General features: G+C 41.4%; 2 protein-coding genes across 4 annotated transcripts in view; one reads left to right on the top strand and one right to left on the bottom strand.

Annotated features, from left to right (window-relative positions):
- The window catches only part of cmtm6 (CKLF-like MARVEL transmembrane domain containing 6), a 33,653-nt gene extending 29,160 nt beyond the window's left edge, over window positions 1–4,493 (bottom strand). For all 3 annotated transcript variants that reach the window (XR_014600451.1, XR_014600452.1, XM_084052529.1), the window contains exons 1-2: window positions 4,347–4,493; window positions 1,499–1,644 (exon numbers count right to left, since the gene is read on the bottom strand). Coding sequence is in view for 1 of the 3 variants with exons in the window: in XM_084052529.1 (XP_083908655.1) it covers window positions 1,499–1,627 (129 nt within the window). In the remaining 2 variants the exon portion in view is untranslated. The remainder of the gene's footprint in view (window positions 1–1,498; window positions 1,645–4,346) is intronic.
- Window positions 4,494–6,505: 2,012 nt separating this feature from the next.
- The window catches only part of cpne4a (copine IVa), a gene marked incomplete at its 3' end in the record, with an annotated part of 167,664 nt that continues 158,821 nt past the window's right edge, over window positions 6,506–15,348 (top strand). The window contains exon 1 of the mRNA XM_084052790.1: window positions 6,506–6,615. The remainder of the gene's footprint in view (window positions 6,616–15,348) is intronic.

Here is a 15,348-nt window from a genome sequence, read left to right as displayed (position 1 = left end):
TTACTCGTTATATTTTCTGGTGAATTATTAATGCCCTACTTTGGCATACAAGAGTGTTGCACTGACTAAAGGAACACAATTATTCAAGATTTCGACCCCACTGCCACAATATTAGACTATTAGTAGGGCTGATTCAGAACAATATTTCTTGGGAAGATTTTACAATATTAGATTTTGCAATATTCAATAATTTCACCAGACATTTGCATATCTGTGTAGGTCTAAACATCAATAGTGCATCATTTGAAAATGATGTATATCACTCTTGTTTTCAAATGTAGCAGTATAAGGGGGTTGTTCAATACGCTGGTTGACTCAACATGACACCTCTGTGAACACAGAATGTGTGTGAAAGGCCAGTTAGCAAGAAATCATTCATCATTGTGTTATGTATCAGATGGACTGGACTGTTTTCCTTCCACATTAGTCATGACAAATGGGAACCTTGCTAGATTTCCTTTTCTACCAAGAAGTACAATTATTTTAGTAGCATGTGATTGACTAACTCAATTAGCCTCAGCCAGCTACAATGCATCCTTTGCAATGTGACTACTGCACATGTGTACTAGGCCATGTCAATGCTGGAATGATACATTGTGTTAGCCCTGGACTATAGGCTGTACAATGTACTGTAGACTATTACTGTTAAGGCAGTTCCAGCAGGTCCCCAGCTAAATGACTGATAGTCAACCATTATAACATGTACAGTGCAAGTAAATACAACTAGATAACATACTGTAAGTAAAGTAAGCCTGGCTGAGGCATGTGGCCCATAGGGCAGGAGCCTATCTCCCGTTTCTGTAGCGTGTTCAAGGTTCAAGGTTGGGCTTTATTGTTACATATTGTGTACAGCTACATAGAGTAACACTTTTTTTGTTCGGCTTCCTTCAGACAATGCAGCAGCATAGGTAATAATAATAATAATAACAATAATAAAAAGAAAGAGAGAGAGTGAAAAAAGCGCTCAGAGAACAACTCCACTTGTAATGAAGCTAAGAGCCTAAGTGTAAGGGAGTATGAACCTACATCATGGATTAATGCAAAATAATATCGAACAACTGAAAATTTTTGTATGATCAAATGAGTCCTATTATGTGATTTGTGAAACAGCACACACACAGTCACACACACACACACACACACACACACACACACACACACACACACACACACACACCACACACACACACACACACTTAAAAATAATAACTGAAAATAGCCAATCAGACGCATTGACAGCTTATAGATTGGCTATTTTCATTGCACAACATGCTTCCACAGACATTTTTAACAATTCATTTTCAAAACTTTTCCAAAGTATTTGACCCCATTTACAGACCTACAGTATAGCGATCATATGGTGCATCAATGAGGCTCTTACACCAGCGTGCTATCAATGCCCCAAGACAGACTCGAGAAAAGGGGTCAAATGGGTGGTCTGTGACCTAAAGCATATCAAACTGGGGGTCCTTTAAATAAAATAATGATAACTACATACCACTTCAGCCAGTTTGAGCAGACATCGCGGCGTGGACAGTATATCTGTAGGAACAACGAAGCACTTCTTGGACTTGGTGTTGGGTTCTGTGGTCGGACTGTACACATCACCACCAGCAGGATTCTCCATAATGGACCTGGATCAGACTGGACCACCACAATAAAAACATACTTAAAAACCCTCTGGAGAAGCATCTGTGTCCTTTTTTGATTTGAGCTAAAAAGCTTTATTTTACACTTTGGCTATTCAAAAATAGCAGATATACAAGGTCATAGCGCGGCACCGAGTGCCGCGCTATGAGCTTGTAGATCTGCTATTTTTGAGAAAATGTGGAAAATGTGTGCAAATCTTTCAATACAGTATATGTATTATTTTAAAGCAAACGTTTTTTACTCTAATCTTTGCTTCTGGGCGTCCCTGGAACTAAATATTTTGAGATGGTGGGTCCACGCCCCGGCCAAATACATATGATTTTGGGGGTCCTTGACAATTATGTAAAAGTTTGAGAACCACCGATATAGAAACATACGCGTTTTGGAAAAATGTTCGGATTTAGAAGACATTTGTAGAATCGGCTTCAGGTCTTTAGTTAGTTAACAGGTTAAAGCTATTGTGATAATAATCGTTAAAGTGTTTGTTCAGTAACAGGAGTCTCCCCGTCTCTGGAGCTCTTTAATAAACAGAAAATACATTTTCAGGTGGGGTTGCCAATCATTTCAGCCAATCAGGAGAGAGAACCCGTTTATCAGCTTCAATTTTTCAGTTTCAATTGCATTGTTGTCTGTCTGTTCATTTCTGTGTGTCATCCCTTCCAAATGCACTTGTTTATCCTGTATCCTGTATGAGTTCTCTCTTCTGATTGGATCAAATTGGTATCCCAACCTGAACATGCATTTTCCTTTAACTAAAGAGCTGTAATTGAACAAACATAGCAAACAAATATCAGAATATAGAGCAATTCAACACGTATTTTAACAAACAAACACTTACACTACCTTTAAGCCAAAGTTGCAGCTGAATAACAGTGGTGGAAAAAGTACTCCCATTTTTTTTACTTAAGTAAAAGCATCAATACTGCAATGTAGAAATACTCTGCTACAAGTGAATGTCCAGAACAAAATATTTACTTGAGTTAAAGTACAAAGGTATTGGTATCAAAATGTACTTAGGGCACCAAAAGTATTAAGTACTTATTATGCAGAATGTTCTATTTCACAATAATAAAAAAAAGTATACAAATAATTTGAAGATCTACAAGCTCACAATATTGTGAGCTTGTTTTTATCGGCTAATCGGCAAATGGTCTGAATGTATATTAGCACTGAAGTGGTTAATGTATGTTTTGTAATAGTATTACAAATCTACAAAATAACTAAAGTTGTCACGTAATTATAGTGGAGTAAAAGTATAATATTTGCCTCTGAGATGTAGTGGAGTAGAAGTAAAAGTACAAAAGAAAATTGAAATACTCCAGTAAAGTAAAGTAAAAAATACCTCAACAGTCAAAATTGTAAGTACAGTAAATGTACTTAAAAGGTGTAAAGTAACAAAGTCTTAGTTACTTTACACCTCTGCTGAATAATCAACTCGAAACAGAAAATGAAAGTGATCTGCAAGACCAGGCAAGCCGTCACACCCCACATGTTCAGCCCTAACGTCAATAACATTGTAATAATAACATCAACATGTCTCTCAGTTTAACATCAAATACGCCTATAATTATAATATGCTTCAGTCACACGGTGGCGTCGCTGGCCGAAAGCTAGCCGATCTGCAAGCTCACACATAACAATGCGTCGACCGCGTTGTGAGCTTGCAGATCGGCTAGTTTTCCGGGTTGCCATGTTCGCTTATTATAAGCGACTTTGTTCTCGTCGTTTCTAAAGTGTAGTTGCTTATTTGGGCTTGTTTCCTAAATGTGGTTTAAATCAGTGGTTCTAAAACATTTTCATGGCAAGGACCCCCATATTAATATGTATTTGTCCACGGACCCCCATCTGAAAACATTTGGTGACAGTGAGGGACCCCATACCCAGATGTGTTGTTTAAAGGTTCTCAAACGTTTTCATGTCAAGGACCCCCAAATGGACACGTATTAGCTCACGGACCCCCATTTCAAAAGATATGCCAGGGACCCCCATAAGAGAAGATTTGTTACGGCTCTAGCAGTGATTCTCAACCATTTTAATTTCAAGGACCCCCAGTTTGACATGCATTAGGGCTACAGACCCCCATTTAATGGCATTTCTATCTCTGGGAGCCCAATTTATATTGTAAAATCAATGTTAATTTAACTCAAAGAGTGTACAAATGCCATTTGTACACTCAGAGTTACAGGCCCATAAATGATAGATTAGGCACCAAATGGACCCTTATGGCATAAGGGGCCATTTGCTGCCTAATCTATCATTTAGCTGGGGACCCCCTGCCCTGTAACCCCCTCAATGACCCCTGGGGCTCCTCGGACCCCTCTTTGAAGACCCCTGGCCTAGTCGCTTCTTTTGGGCTTGTTTGTTTTCATAGACCTGGTTGCTCATTTCTCTCACACAACATGGCAACACTGTTCAAACACCGCCTTTACGTCGTAGTAGCGGTACAGTACAGGTTATATTGAAGTAATATAGATTTTCCATCTCAAAAGAGGATCGGTGAAATAGAAAGGGTAATAATGACGATCGATTCAGTTATCCGATCCTGCTATACACGCACGAACAAACACATAAACAAACAAACAAAAACAAACAAACAAAAGGGGAAACAGTTTCGTTTTTGCAAAACGTCTCAAAACAAACTCGTATCAAAGCGATCAAGACGCAGATTATTATACACGAGCCTCAGAAGTACTCACCTATATGTGTTCTATCCTTTCCTGTACGTTCAATAGCCTGTTTGTTATGTATCGATCTTCAAACAGATCGGATCGTTCGTTACTTTGTCTCCAGTTGTGCTGCTGCTGTGTGTGTGCGTGTGTGTGTGTGTGTGGATCGTTTGAACTTCCGCGTGTCTTCTCATCAGTCTCCACCCCTACTAGCCCTGATACATGACTGTCATGATGACAGTCATGTATGAACTTCAGCCTGGTGTTTGCACTTTCTCCACTTACAACCCGTACATCTATATAAACGTTCACATTTCAAATATAAAGTGCTTACCTGACGGCCACGGATGTTAAAAGTATGTACGGGCCATCAGAAGTACCTGTATCTTCCGTATGGTTCAATAAAAAGCATTTTAATGCGATCAGTGGCCATTTTCTTCGTATTTTCGCCATTTGCGTTCAACTATGCGACCCTATCGGTTGCGAGGTGTATAGCACTCTGATACATTATAACTCTATGAGAAAATGGCCACCACTCGGATTAAAATGCTTTTTATTGAACATAAAATACGGGGACTTCTGTGGACCCGTACATAATGGTAACATCCGTGACCATGAGTTAAGCAATTTATATTTGAAATCTGAACGTTTATGTAGATGTACGGACCACAAAGGGAGAAAGTGCAAACACCAGGTTGTAGTTCATCCATGACGGTCGTGACAGACGACCGTCGTGTGAGCCATGGCTACACCCCTACATGCAGGGGTCAGGGTAGAAGAAAGTAGCTCTGATCTTTTACTCGAGTAAAAAAGTAGACCTCCAAAATGCAGGGCAGTGTAGAAGCATAAAGCAGCAGAAAATACGCAGGTAAAAGTACTACAACAGTAGAAAATGACTTACTGTAGGCTACTAGCAATAGTCTACCACAATGGAGAAATACTCCTCTGCAAAGTTCTTAAAGAATTTATTGGATTGTAATTAATGTATTATTAATGTGTTCCTCACTTTATGGTGCAGCTGGTGGTGATCATTTTAATTAGTTTATGCGCTGCTGGGTAGCTTACCCTATAAATGATACATCATAATGTATCAATGTTTTTTTGATTTTCTTTAAATAAATAATCAAAAATCTCTGGAAAGTAACTATTTAATGGCAAATTACTGCTGTCAAATAATTGCAGTGGAGTAAAAAGGGCAATATTTGCCTGAGTAGTGGAGTAGTATATAAAGAAGGCATATAAATGCTATTATTATTTTTTATTATTATTATTAGGCTATTAATATAAACACATCCATCAGTGGAGGAAAGTAACCAAGTACATTTCTACTTTGTAGATTTTGATTAGGCTATCACTACAAAACATACATTAACCACTTCAGCCCTATGCATTTCAGCCATTTGAAAATAGCCGATCTACAAGCTCACAATGCATCGCAATGCCATGCATTGTGAGCTTGTAGATCGGCTATTTTCAAAATATTTTTATACATTTGAAAACTTGTGAAATGTGACATTCAGCACAATGAGTATCAGTACTTTTGTACTCAAGTACATTTCGAATTCCGGACTTTTACTTAAAAGCGTATTTCTACATTGCAGTATTGATACTTTACATTTACTTTAGTAAAACATTTGAGTACTTTTTCCACCACTGACATCCATGATGATGGTTTTCAACAAGTTAAAACCTCAACAACCGACAGGTATAATGTCTGCTATTGACACGAAGGCCGGTAGATGGCGCTGTCGCGTAAGAAGAGGACTATGGTGTACAGTTAAGTTGGTGACCCATCAAAATGTGTGACTCCAGAATGCGCCGTCGTGTGTCTTACATCTGAGTCTCTGGCGCGAAATACATGAATCTACGAGGAAACACCTTTTCGTGTGACACGCAGTCAACATCACAGTGCAGTGGCTCTTCTCCCTGACAAGCGCTTGGAATGTAGGAGTTGAGGCATTACATTTAGTTTCTCGGTTCCATAGATAGGTGTTGTGAGCTTGTAGGTCTTCTATTTTCAAAATTGTTGCCTCTTTCTTATATTATTTGACAATTTGGCCAATGTTTGTGTAGCTGGTCTTTTTCTTTTCTCTTTTTCTTTTTGTTTGAGCCTGAGCTCTTAAAAGTCCTTAAATTGTCACTTCTACTTTTACTGTCATCTGGGGACCCCCCAAAATCACGTGGGGAGCCCCCTAGGGGTCCAGACCCTAGGTTGAGAACCACTGAAATACATGAATCTATGAGGAAACACCTTTTCATCTGACATCCAGTCAACATCTTGAAGAAAATCGCATGTGATGTAAGTGGAAGTTAACTCTATTGTTGTTATTTATTTTTGGCGGGACTGTCTGCATCACATCACATAAGGCAATGAATGGTTATTTTTATTGAGAATACACACCCACATTTAAATGCAATGTCAGACCTTTATTTCAATTCAATATTATGTGATCTATTTAACTTTACAACAACTAACCTAAACGCAAACAAACAGAGTCACAGGATTCGATAGGTCACAACTTTGGGTGTAAACTTGAGGAGGGGGTGTTCCCAGGAGAAAGTAGTGATGCGAGGAGGAGTGGAGTGGGTGGGGGAGAGAGAGAGAGAGAGAGAGAGAGAGAGAGAGAGAGAGAGAGAGAGAGAGAGAGAGAGAGAGAGAGAGAGAGAGAGAGAGAGAGCATGGGAGGGAGGGAGAGAGAGAGAGAGAGAGAGAGAGAGAGAGAGAGCATGGGAGGGAGGGAGAGAGAGAGAGAGAGAGAGAGAGAGAGAGAGAGAGAGAGAGAGAGAGAGAGAGAGAGAGAGAGAGCATGAGAGGGAGGGAGAGAGAGAGAGAGAGAGAGAGAGAGAGAGAGAGAGAGAGAGAGAGAGAGAGTAGGGGGTTTAAGGACGAGGATACAGTCGTACAGGGTAAAAGAGAGGAGAGGCTGGATAGAGAGAGAGAATCAAAGTAGCTAGTAGTTAGTTATCTATCTATCTCTCTATCTCTCTATCTATCTATCTATCTATCTATCTATCTATCTATCTATCTATCTATCTATCTCTCTATCTATCTACCTATAATGCGGACACTGAATTAGAAAAGTTTTTCTTTTGCCCTCATCAGTCTTGGAATACATTGTCCATACATTTTAATGCATCTTAATTAAGGTGAGTAGTGACTTTAATGATACATTGTGTAGTCTACTGCTATAGATGTTTGCCTGAGAAATTGGCTCGTTGCAAATAGCTTCACACACCTTGTAGAGAAACATCTGCACAGGTGTGAGTGTGATAGAGAGACACACAGAGAGAGAGAGAGAGAGAGAGAGAGAGAGAGAGAGAGAGCGAGAGAGAGAGAGAGAGAGAGAGAGAGAGAGATGGAGAGATGGAGAGGAAGAGGGGATGTCGTGATCTCCTGGCCATCATCACTGTTTATTATCATATTCATTCATTACGATTAATCATTGTTTTTAACAGGCTTCCTGCAGAAAAACCCCATTCAGTCGTTGTTGTTGTTGTTGTTCCCATCTCATCAAAGACCCATTAGAAACAAGCGATCAGTTTTGGAACTGTATTTATCAGCATCAGTGGTGTAAAGTAACTAAGTACATGTACTCAAGTACTGTACTTAAGTACAATTTTGATGTATTTTTTACTTTACTGGAGTATTTCCAATTTTCAGTGCTTTCACTTCTACTCCACTACATCTCAGAGGGAAATATTGTACTTTTACTCCACTACAATTATTTGAAAACTTTACTTACTAGTTACTTTGCAGATATAAATGATCACATTATAAAACATACATTAACCACTTTAGCCCTATTTTATACCTAGGATATTTGAAAATAGCCGATCTACAAGCTCACAACGCGTCGCATGGCGACGCGTTGTGAGCTTGTAGATCGGCTATTTTCAAACATTTTAGTACTTTCACTTTTGATACTTTAAGTACATTTTGATGCCAATACCTTTGTACTTTCACTCAAGTCAATTTTGAATTCCAGACTTTTACTTGTAACAGAGTACATCTACATTGCAGTATTGATACTTTTACTTAAGTAAAACATTGAGTACTTTTTCCACCACTGGAAACAAGCAATCAGTTTTGGAACTGTATTTATCAGCATGCAGTCAGAGTTGTGAATGAGGAGAGTAGTGGGACCTCCCGGTGCGGTGGAGCTCTTTAGGGGGGGGCGTGTAGCCTAGTTCAACATCTAAAGGCACCGTGGAGAGATCCGTCGTGTCTGTACGGGAGAACTATTCAATTAAAATAGACACAAAAAACGGCAGGGGGAGAAAAAAAACATCTAATCTGGTTAATGAACGGAAGGAAATCTGACAGGAGAAAACACTTTGAAAAGAACAAGAAGAAAAGACAGACTTTTTAACACGGTTTTCAGAACCTGATGAAATGGAGATGGATGGGTTTGTATTCACACAGATTCCCTGATGAAGCGTTTCCTCCTTGGGGACTGTTTGATCGTTGCCACATTTGACTGGTTTTCAGCAAATCCTTAATTAATCCCTGTTACAGTAGACTACTTTACACAGCAACAGGACGGGGAATACAAAAAAAAGCTGAACAAAAATGAAACTAGAAAATGTGCTCCTCGGAGCACAGGTCTCCGCCAGTACTGTTCCTGATTAATCCTGTCTTACCTCACTTCAAAAGATATAAATTATCTTTTGAAGTGACACACCTATTTATAGGACTCTATTTCATCATGCGTCTCGCTAGCCAATCAAAGCACACCCTTTCAACATATTGTCACGTGTCACGTGAAGCTTGACCAATGTTAGCTTGGTGGACACACGGAAGGACGAGAACGAAAACAATAGTCTCCTGGCGGAGACAACAATAAAAAATACAAACAATGTAAATGAAATTCTGTAATATAAATACCAATGCATTTACAGTCAGTATAAGAAAACTGTGATTGGAGATTATAACAGAGACAGAAGGAAAGCTGAGCGATGGAGAGACAGTCAGTTAGAGAGCTGAAAATGAGACAATGTGGGAGAGACAGACAGACAGGGTTTTGTCCATATCAGTGAAGTTTCTAGATTTACTCTAGTCTCCACAGGGCATTCATTCTAAATTCAGACAAATAATGAATTACCTGTTACATACAGAGACCATTAGCTTCCACCTCATGAGACAGTCTAGGAGAGACAGATAGTAGGGAAGCTGAGAGGGAGACAGTGTATAGGAGAGACAGACAGTAGGGAAGCTGAGAGACAGACAGTGTAGGAGAGACAGACAGTAGCACAGCCTGAGAGACAGACAGTGTAGGAGAGACAGACAGTAGGACAGCTTAGGGCATTGGTTCTCAAAGTGGGGTCCGGGGACCCCCAGGGGTCCTTGAGGGAGTTCCAGGGGGTCCCCAGCTAAATGATGGATAGGCACCAAATGGACCCTTATGGGTCTGTAACTCTGAGAGTGTCCAAAACGGGTCCATTTGGTTCCATTTGTACAATCTCAGAGTTAAATTGACATAGATTTTACGATATAAATTGCGATCCAAGTGATAGAAATGCCATTAAATGGGGGTCCATAGCCTAATGCATGTCAAACTGGGGGTCCTTGAAATTAAAATGGTTGAGAATCACTGCTAGAGCCGTAAAAAAATCGTCTCTTATGGGGGCCCCTGGCATATCTTTTCAAATGGGGGTCCGTGGGCTAATAAGTGTCAATTTGGGGGTCCTTCCTTGACATGAAAAAGTTTGAGAACCACTGGCTTAGGGGAGACACCTCACGGCTGCTCTGTGTGAAAGGTATACAGTGAAAACCAAGCTGCATGCAGTGTGATGTAGTTCTATATGGAGCTCATAGTACTGTATGTGTATTAAATTTGACTCTTGGGGATTAAATCTCACACAGTCCTGGTATCTGTGTGGACTAGATCATTATTGATGCCTCTGTAATGAGAGGAGAGGAGAGGAGAGGAGAGGAGAGGAGAGGAGAGGGGAGGAGAGGAGAGGAGAGGAGAGGAGAGGAGAGGAGAGGAGAGGAGAGGAGAGGAGAGGAGAGGAGAGGAGAGGAGAAATGTAATACTGTTGCTGTCAGGCAGTAACCTCGTATGATTGTATCTCCATATTTCAACTTTTAATGTTTTTTGAGTGGTGCTAGCCACTCCAAGGACTGACTTTGTGTGTATGTCTGTCCGTCCGTCCGTATGTTTGCGGACGGCCTCAACATGTTTGTGTCTGGCCTCAGCAGCTGCGTGGTGTGATTTTGACACTACAGTGTCACACAGAAATAGTGAGCTTGTACAGTAGATCTGCTCGATTTGTTTAAGTAAGTGAAAGTGGTTAAGTGTGTCTGTGGCTTTTATAAACGTTGAATGATTAACAAGAGCTTGTGACCACATAATAACTATATTGCATAAATCAGGGCAAAGATTATTTTTTTCCCCATTTCCTGAGAAGTTACCATTTTGGACGTACAAGGTTTCCACCCAACAGTGACGATTATGTGGACTCCCTACACACCCTACCAGACAGAGCACTCAGGGTTAACCCTAGCCTGGTTCCAGACCATAGACCCCGCCCACTCTCTGAGTGGACTGCCTCTTGGTTTGGTGTTGTAAATGTGAACCTATAGGATTTATTCTGTACAAAATGTATTGTCCAATGAGAGTCGGAGGTGGGGGTGGGGATCCCTTAGGATTGGTTCAGGGACATTCTAATCCCCTCCCCCTTGTAATCGCCTACACTGTAGCCAATGTCAGACTGAAGCTTCACGCAGCTTCAGTCTGATAATCAGGCTATAGGTTACTGTCCAGGGGTGGGAAACCTTTTCGAGCACAACATCACTTTAGTCATTGTCCAAGGCTGGCGAGTGGCGATATCAGACAGTAGAAAACCAAATATATGGTTTCCCAGCTGATGTATACTGTACAATACACGATACAGTAATATAGTATGATTAATCAACAGTTGGTCTCTCCTACACTGTGTCACTGTCTCCCTCTCACTTTTCCTACTGTCTGTCGCTCCTACACTGTCTCCTCAGCTTTGATTTCTGTCTCCTACACTGTCTCCTTCTCAGCTTTAATTTCTGTCTCTCCTACACTGTCTCCCTCTCAGCTTTCCTATTGTCTGTGTCCCCGACACTGTCTGTCTCTGAACTGTCCTACTGTCTATGTCTCCTCTGTCTCTCAGCTTTCCTACTCTCTGTCTCTCTCCCACTGTCTCCCTCCCAGCTTTTCAGTAAACAGTCCTAACTATACCAATCAATGTGTATATCAGGATGAAGGAGCAGTTTAAACGTGTAAGCCCTATTTTATTGGATATTAGAGAGTATAACCCTATCCCTGACACAATCTCTTCATCACTTTGCGGGTCCTTGACATGAACATGTTTGAGGACCACTGCTGTAGCGTGACTCAGTCAGTTTGGTTGAAGACTTTGTTGTTCTTATCACCCTGCTGTGATCGACAGCAGTTTTCAGTGTCATGGGTCATGGGTACGCGTTATTAAACCAATAAGACTGGGGAAAGCATCTGTCATTTTAGATTTGAACCACTTGAACCATTATTTTATACTTTGGCTATTTTTGAAAAATCATGAAAAGTTGGGTCCACGGCCCGATACATATAATTTTGGGGGTCCTTGACATGAAAACGTTTGAGCACCAGCGCACCACTGATATAGCAACATATACTATAGAAACACATAGACACAATACACACATACAGTAGACACAGTTTCGTTACTCAGACAAAAGGACCAAAGAAGGCAGGACAAATACAAAATATTTATGCAACATACAGTAAATGATTAATTTGTTTCCCAATGTAACATCTAGGGCTGGGAAATTAACTGAAAATATATCTAAACCCATATTTAGAACCATTAACCAACTTAATGTAGCTCATGTAGATTTAATTCCATCAATCGAGAAGCGTTTTTTCTAACATGATTTTTTATTTATTTATTATATATATATATCAATTAATTGACACAAAAACATTCTAATATATCTTTTCAGAATTGGGTTAACCACTTAAGCCTGTATTATACTTCATTGTACAATAGTGGTGTACAAAATATAATGAAAATAGCTGATCTACAAGATCACAATGCGTTCTGCAGATCTGCAAGAACGCAGAATCAGATTTCTTTTAACCACTTAAACCAGTGGTTTTCAACCTTTTTCATGCCAGGGACCCCTAAATTGATATACATTTGGCCACGGACCACCATCTGAAAATGTTTTGTGCCAGGGACCCCCAGAAGCAAAGATTTGACTCTTTGAACGCGTCGCGCTTGTATATCTGCTATTTTTGAATAGCCAAAGCTAAGTGGTTAAATGATTCTGAGGCTATGTTAACTAATTTAGCTGGGGACCACAATGCGTCGTTTTATTGTGAGCTTGTAGATCTGCTATTTTTGGCTAATGTCCCCCCCCCCCCAGAATATGGATTGCTGGGGTCCAAGTGGTGAAATAATCCTTCATTAATCGCAATCGAGGCAATAGTTTGGTATAATGGTTGATATTGATTGGAAGCCATATCGCACGTCCCTATAGTAACAACATTCTGTCACGTATCTCTTTTTTTCCCTTTTGTTGCTTTTTACCCTTTTCTTCTCAGCAATGTAGTTGTTATGCCAAGTGATTCCTCCCCCCACACACGTCTGTGTTGTCACTGCTGTCGTTTCCGCCCAACACACCCTGCTGACAGGTGCCGCCCCAGCCTGTAGGAGTACGTGTGGTGACTATTATCACCCGGCTTCCCTCCCCCAGAACACGGGCCCATTGTATTCGTATAAATGGTAAATGGTGCATTTCTATAGCGCTTTTTATCCAAAGCGCTTTACATAGATTGTGCATTACATTCACCCATTCACACACACACACACACACACACACACACACACACACACACACACACACACACACACACACACACACACACACACACACACACACACACACACACACACACACACACACACACACACACACACACATTCACACACCGATGGCGGAGGAAACCATGCAAGGCACCAACCTGCTCATCGGGAGCGATTAGGGGTTCAGCGTCTTGCTCAAGGACACTTCTACACTAACTCTGGGGGAGCCCCGAACTGGGAACCTTGCGGTTTCCAGGAGCCAGTTGCACCACCTCACACTAAGTTCAAACTTAGCCTAGTTATAGCTAAATGGCTTTTTTAAAAGCCATTTATGCTATAACTATAGGCTAAGTTTGAACTTAGTGTGAGGTGGTGCAACTGGCCACCCTAAACCACTGAGCCACTGCCGCCCCTTCGTATAGACGCTCGACAAAGCTGGATGCACCACGGTTGGACTCAAACCCACAACCTCCCACCCAAGCACAGTTGTCACACAACTCTAAGCTGAAGAGTAGACTAGTTTTCCGTGTGTGTGTGTGTGTGTGTGTGCGTGTGTGCGTGTGCGCGTGTGCGTGTGTGCGTGTGTGTGTGTGTGTGTGTGTGTGCGCGTGTGTGTGTGTGTGTGTGTGTGCGTGTGCGTAGTCCAGTGCTGCTGGAGAGGTGAGGACAGGTCAGCCCAGATTAGCTGCCCCCCCCCCCCCCCCCCCTGAGATGTGTCACTCCCCTGCTGTCCCTTTCATTCTGACAGTTAATTAAGAAACACGCCGACCTCTGAACCGCTGGACACTTTCAAACTTCCATCCCATTTCCTGTTTAAAGAAACGCACTGATTCATACTGACTGAACCACATTTATACTGCTTTTCTATCCTAACAGGACCCCAAGTATATACTGCTGGCTTTCTATCTTACATAGACAACTCTCATACAGACATATATATATATATATATATATATGTAGAGAGAGAGAGAGAGAGGCAGAGAGAGAGAGAGAGAGAGAGAGAGAGAGAGAGAGAGAGAGAGAGAGAGAGAGAGAGAGAGAGAGAGAGAGAGAGGGGGAGAGAGAGAGAGAGAGAGAGAGAGAGAGAGAGAGAGAGAGAGAGAGAGAGAGAGAGAGAGAGAGAGGGAGAGAGAGGGAGAGAGAAATAAAGAGAAGGAGAGAAAGAGAGAGGATGAGAGATAGTGAAAGGGAGAGGGGGAGAGAGAAAGAAAGATAATTAGAGAAAGAGAGAGGAAGAGAGATAGTGACAGAGAGAGTGAGAGGATGATTGAGAGAAAGAGGCTGACAGACAGACAGACAGACAGACAGACAGACAGACAGACAGGCAGGCAGGCAGGCAGGCAGGCAGGCAGGCAGACAGACAGACAGACAGACAGACAGACAGACAGACAGACAGACAGACAGACAGACAGACAGTCAGGCAGGCAGGCAGGCAGGCAGGCAGACAGACAGACAGACAGACAGACAGACAGACAGACAGACAGACAGACAGACAGACAGACAGACAGTCAGGCAGGCAGGCAGGCAGGCAGACAGACAGACAGACAGACAGACAGACAGACAGACAGACAGACAGACAGACAGACAGACAGACAGAGTAGATAGAGCTCTGGTGTGTCTGGGAGTTTAACAGTGCTGATGAGGTTATACTGTATTAGACCGTTAAGTACTTACTGAACATCAGCAGTCAGCGTTTTAATGGCCACTGGATTCAGTTCAAACACCATCTCTCTCATTATAACCTTTTCCAGTGTGTGTGTGTGTGTGTGTGTGTGTGTGTGTGTGTGTGTGTGTGTGTGTGTGTGTGTGTGTGTGTGTGTGTGTGTGTGTGTGTGTGTGTGTGTGTGTGTGTGTGTGTGTGTGTGTGTGTGTGTGTGTGTGTGTGTGTGTGTGTGTGAGCTGCAGTCTGAGCTGTCCACTTCCACTATTATAATGCAGTAATTATGCGGAGGCTTTTATATCACAATTCCTTAAACAAACAAAGAAAACCCAGACAGAACAAATGAGACTTGAGATTAAAGTGAGAAGTTGATCCTTTGCTGTCAAAATATACCATCTGATTGTTGTTCTGTTCTCATTGCCACCGGCAGTGGTGGAAAAAGTAATCAAATGTTTTGCTTAAGTAAAAGTATCAATACTGCAATGTAGAAGTACTCTGTTACAATTAAAAGTCCGGAATTCAAAAATTACT

The sequence above is a fragment of the Gymnoscopelus microlampas genome (genome assembly GCF_963454915.1).
Source record: "Gymnoscopelus microlampas genome assembly, chromosome: 3".
Taxonomy (NCBI): Eukaryota; Metazoa; Chordata; class Actinopteri; order Myctophiformes; family Myctophidae; genus Gymnoscopelus; species Gymnoscopelus microlampas.
The sequence above is the reverse complement of the archived record's forward strand: the minus strand, read 5'-3'. Positions and strand labels throughout refer to the sequence as shown.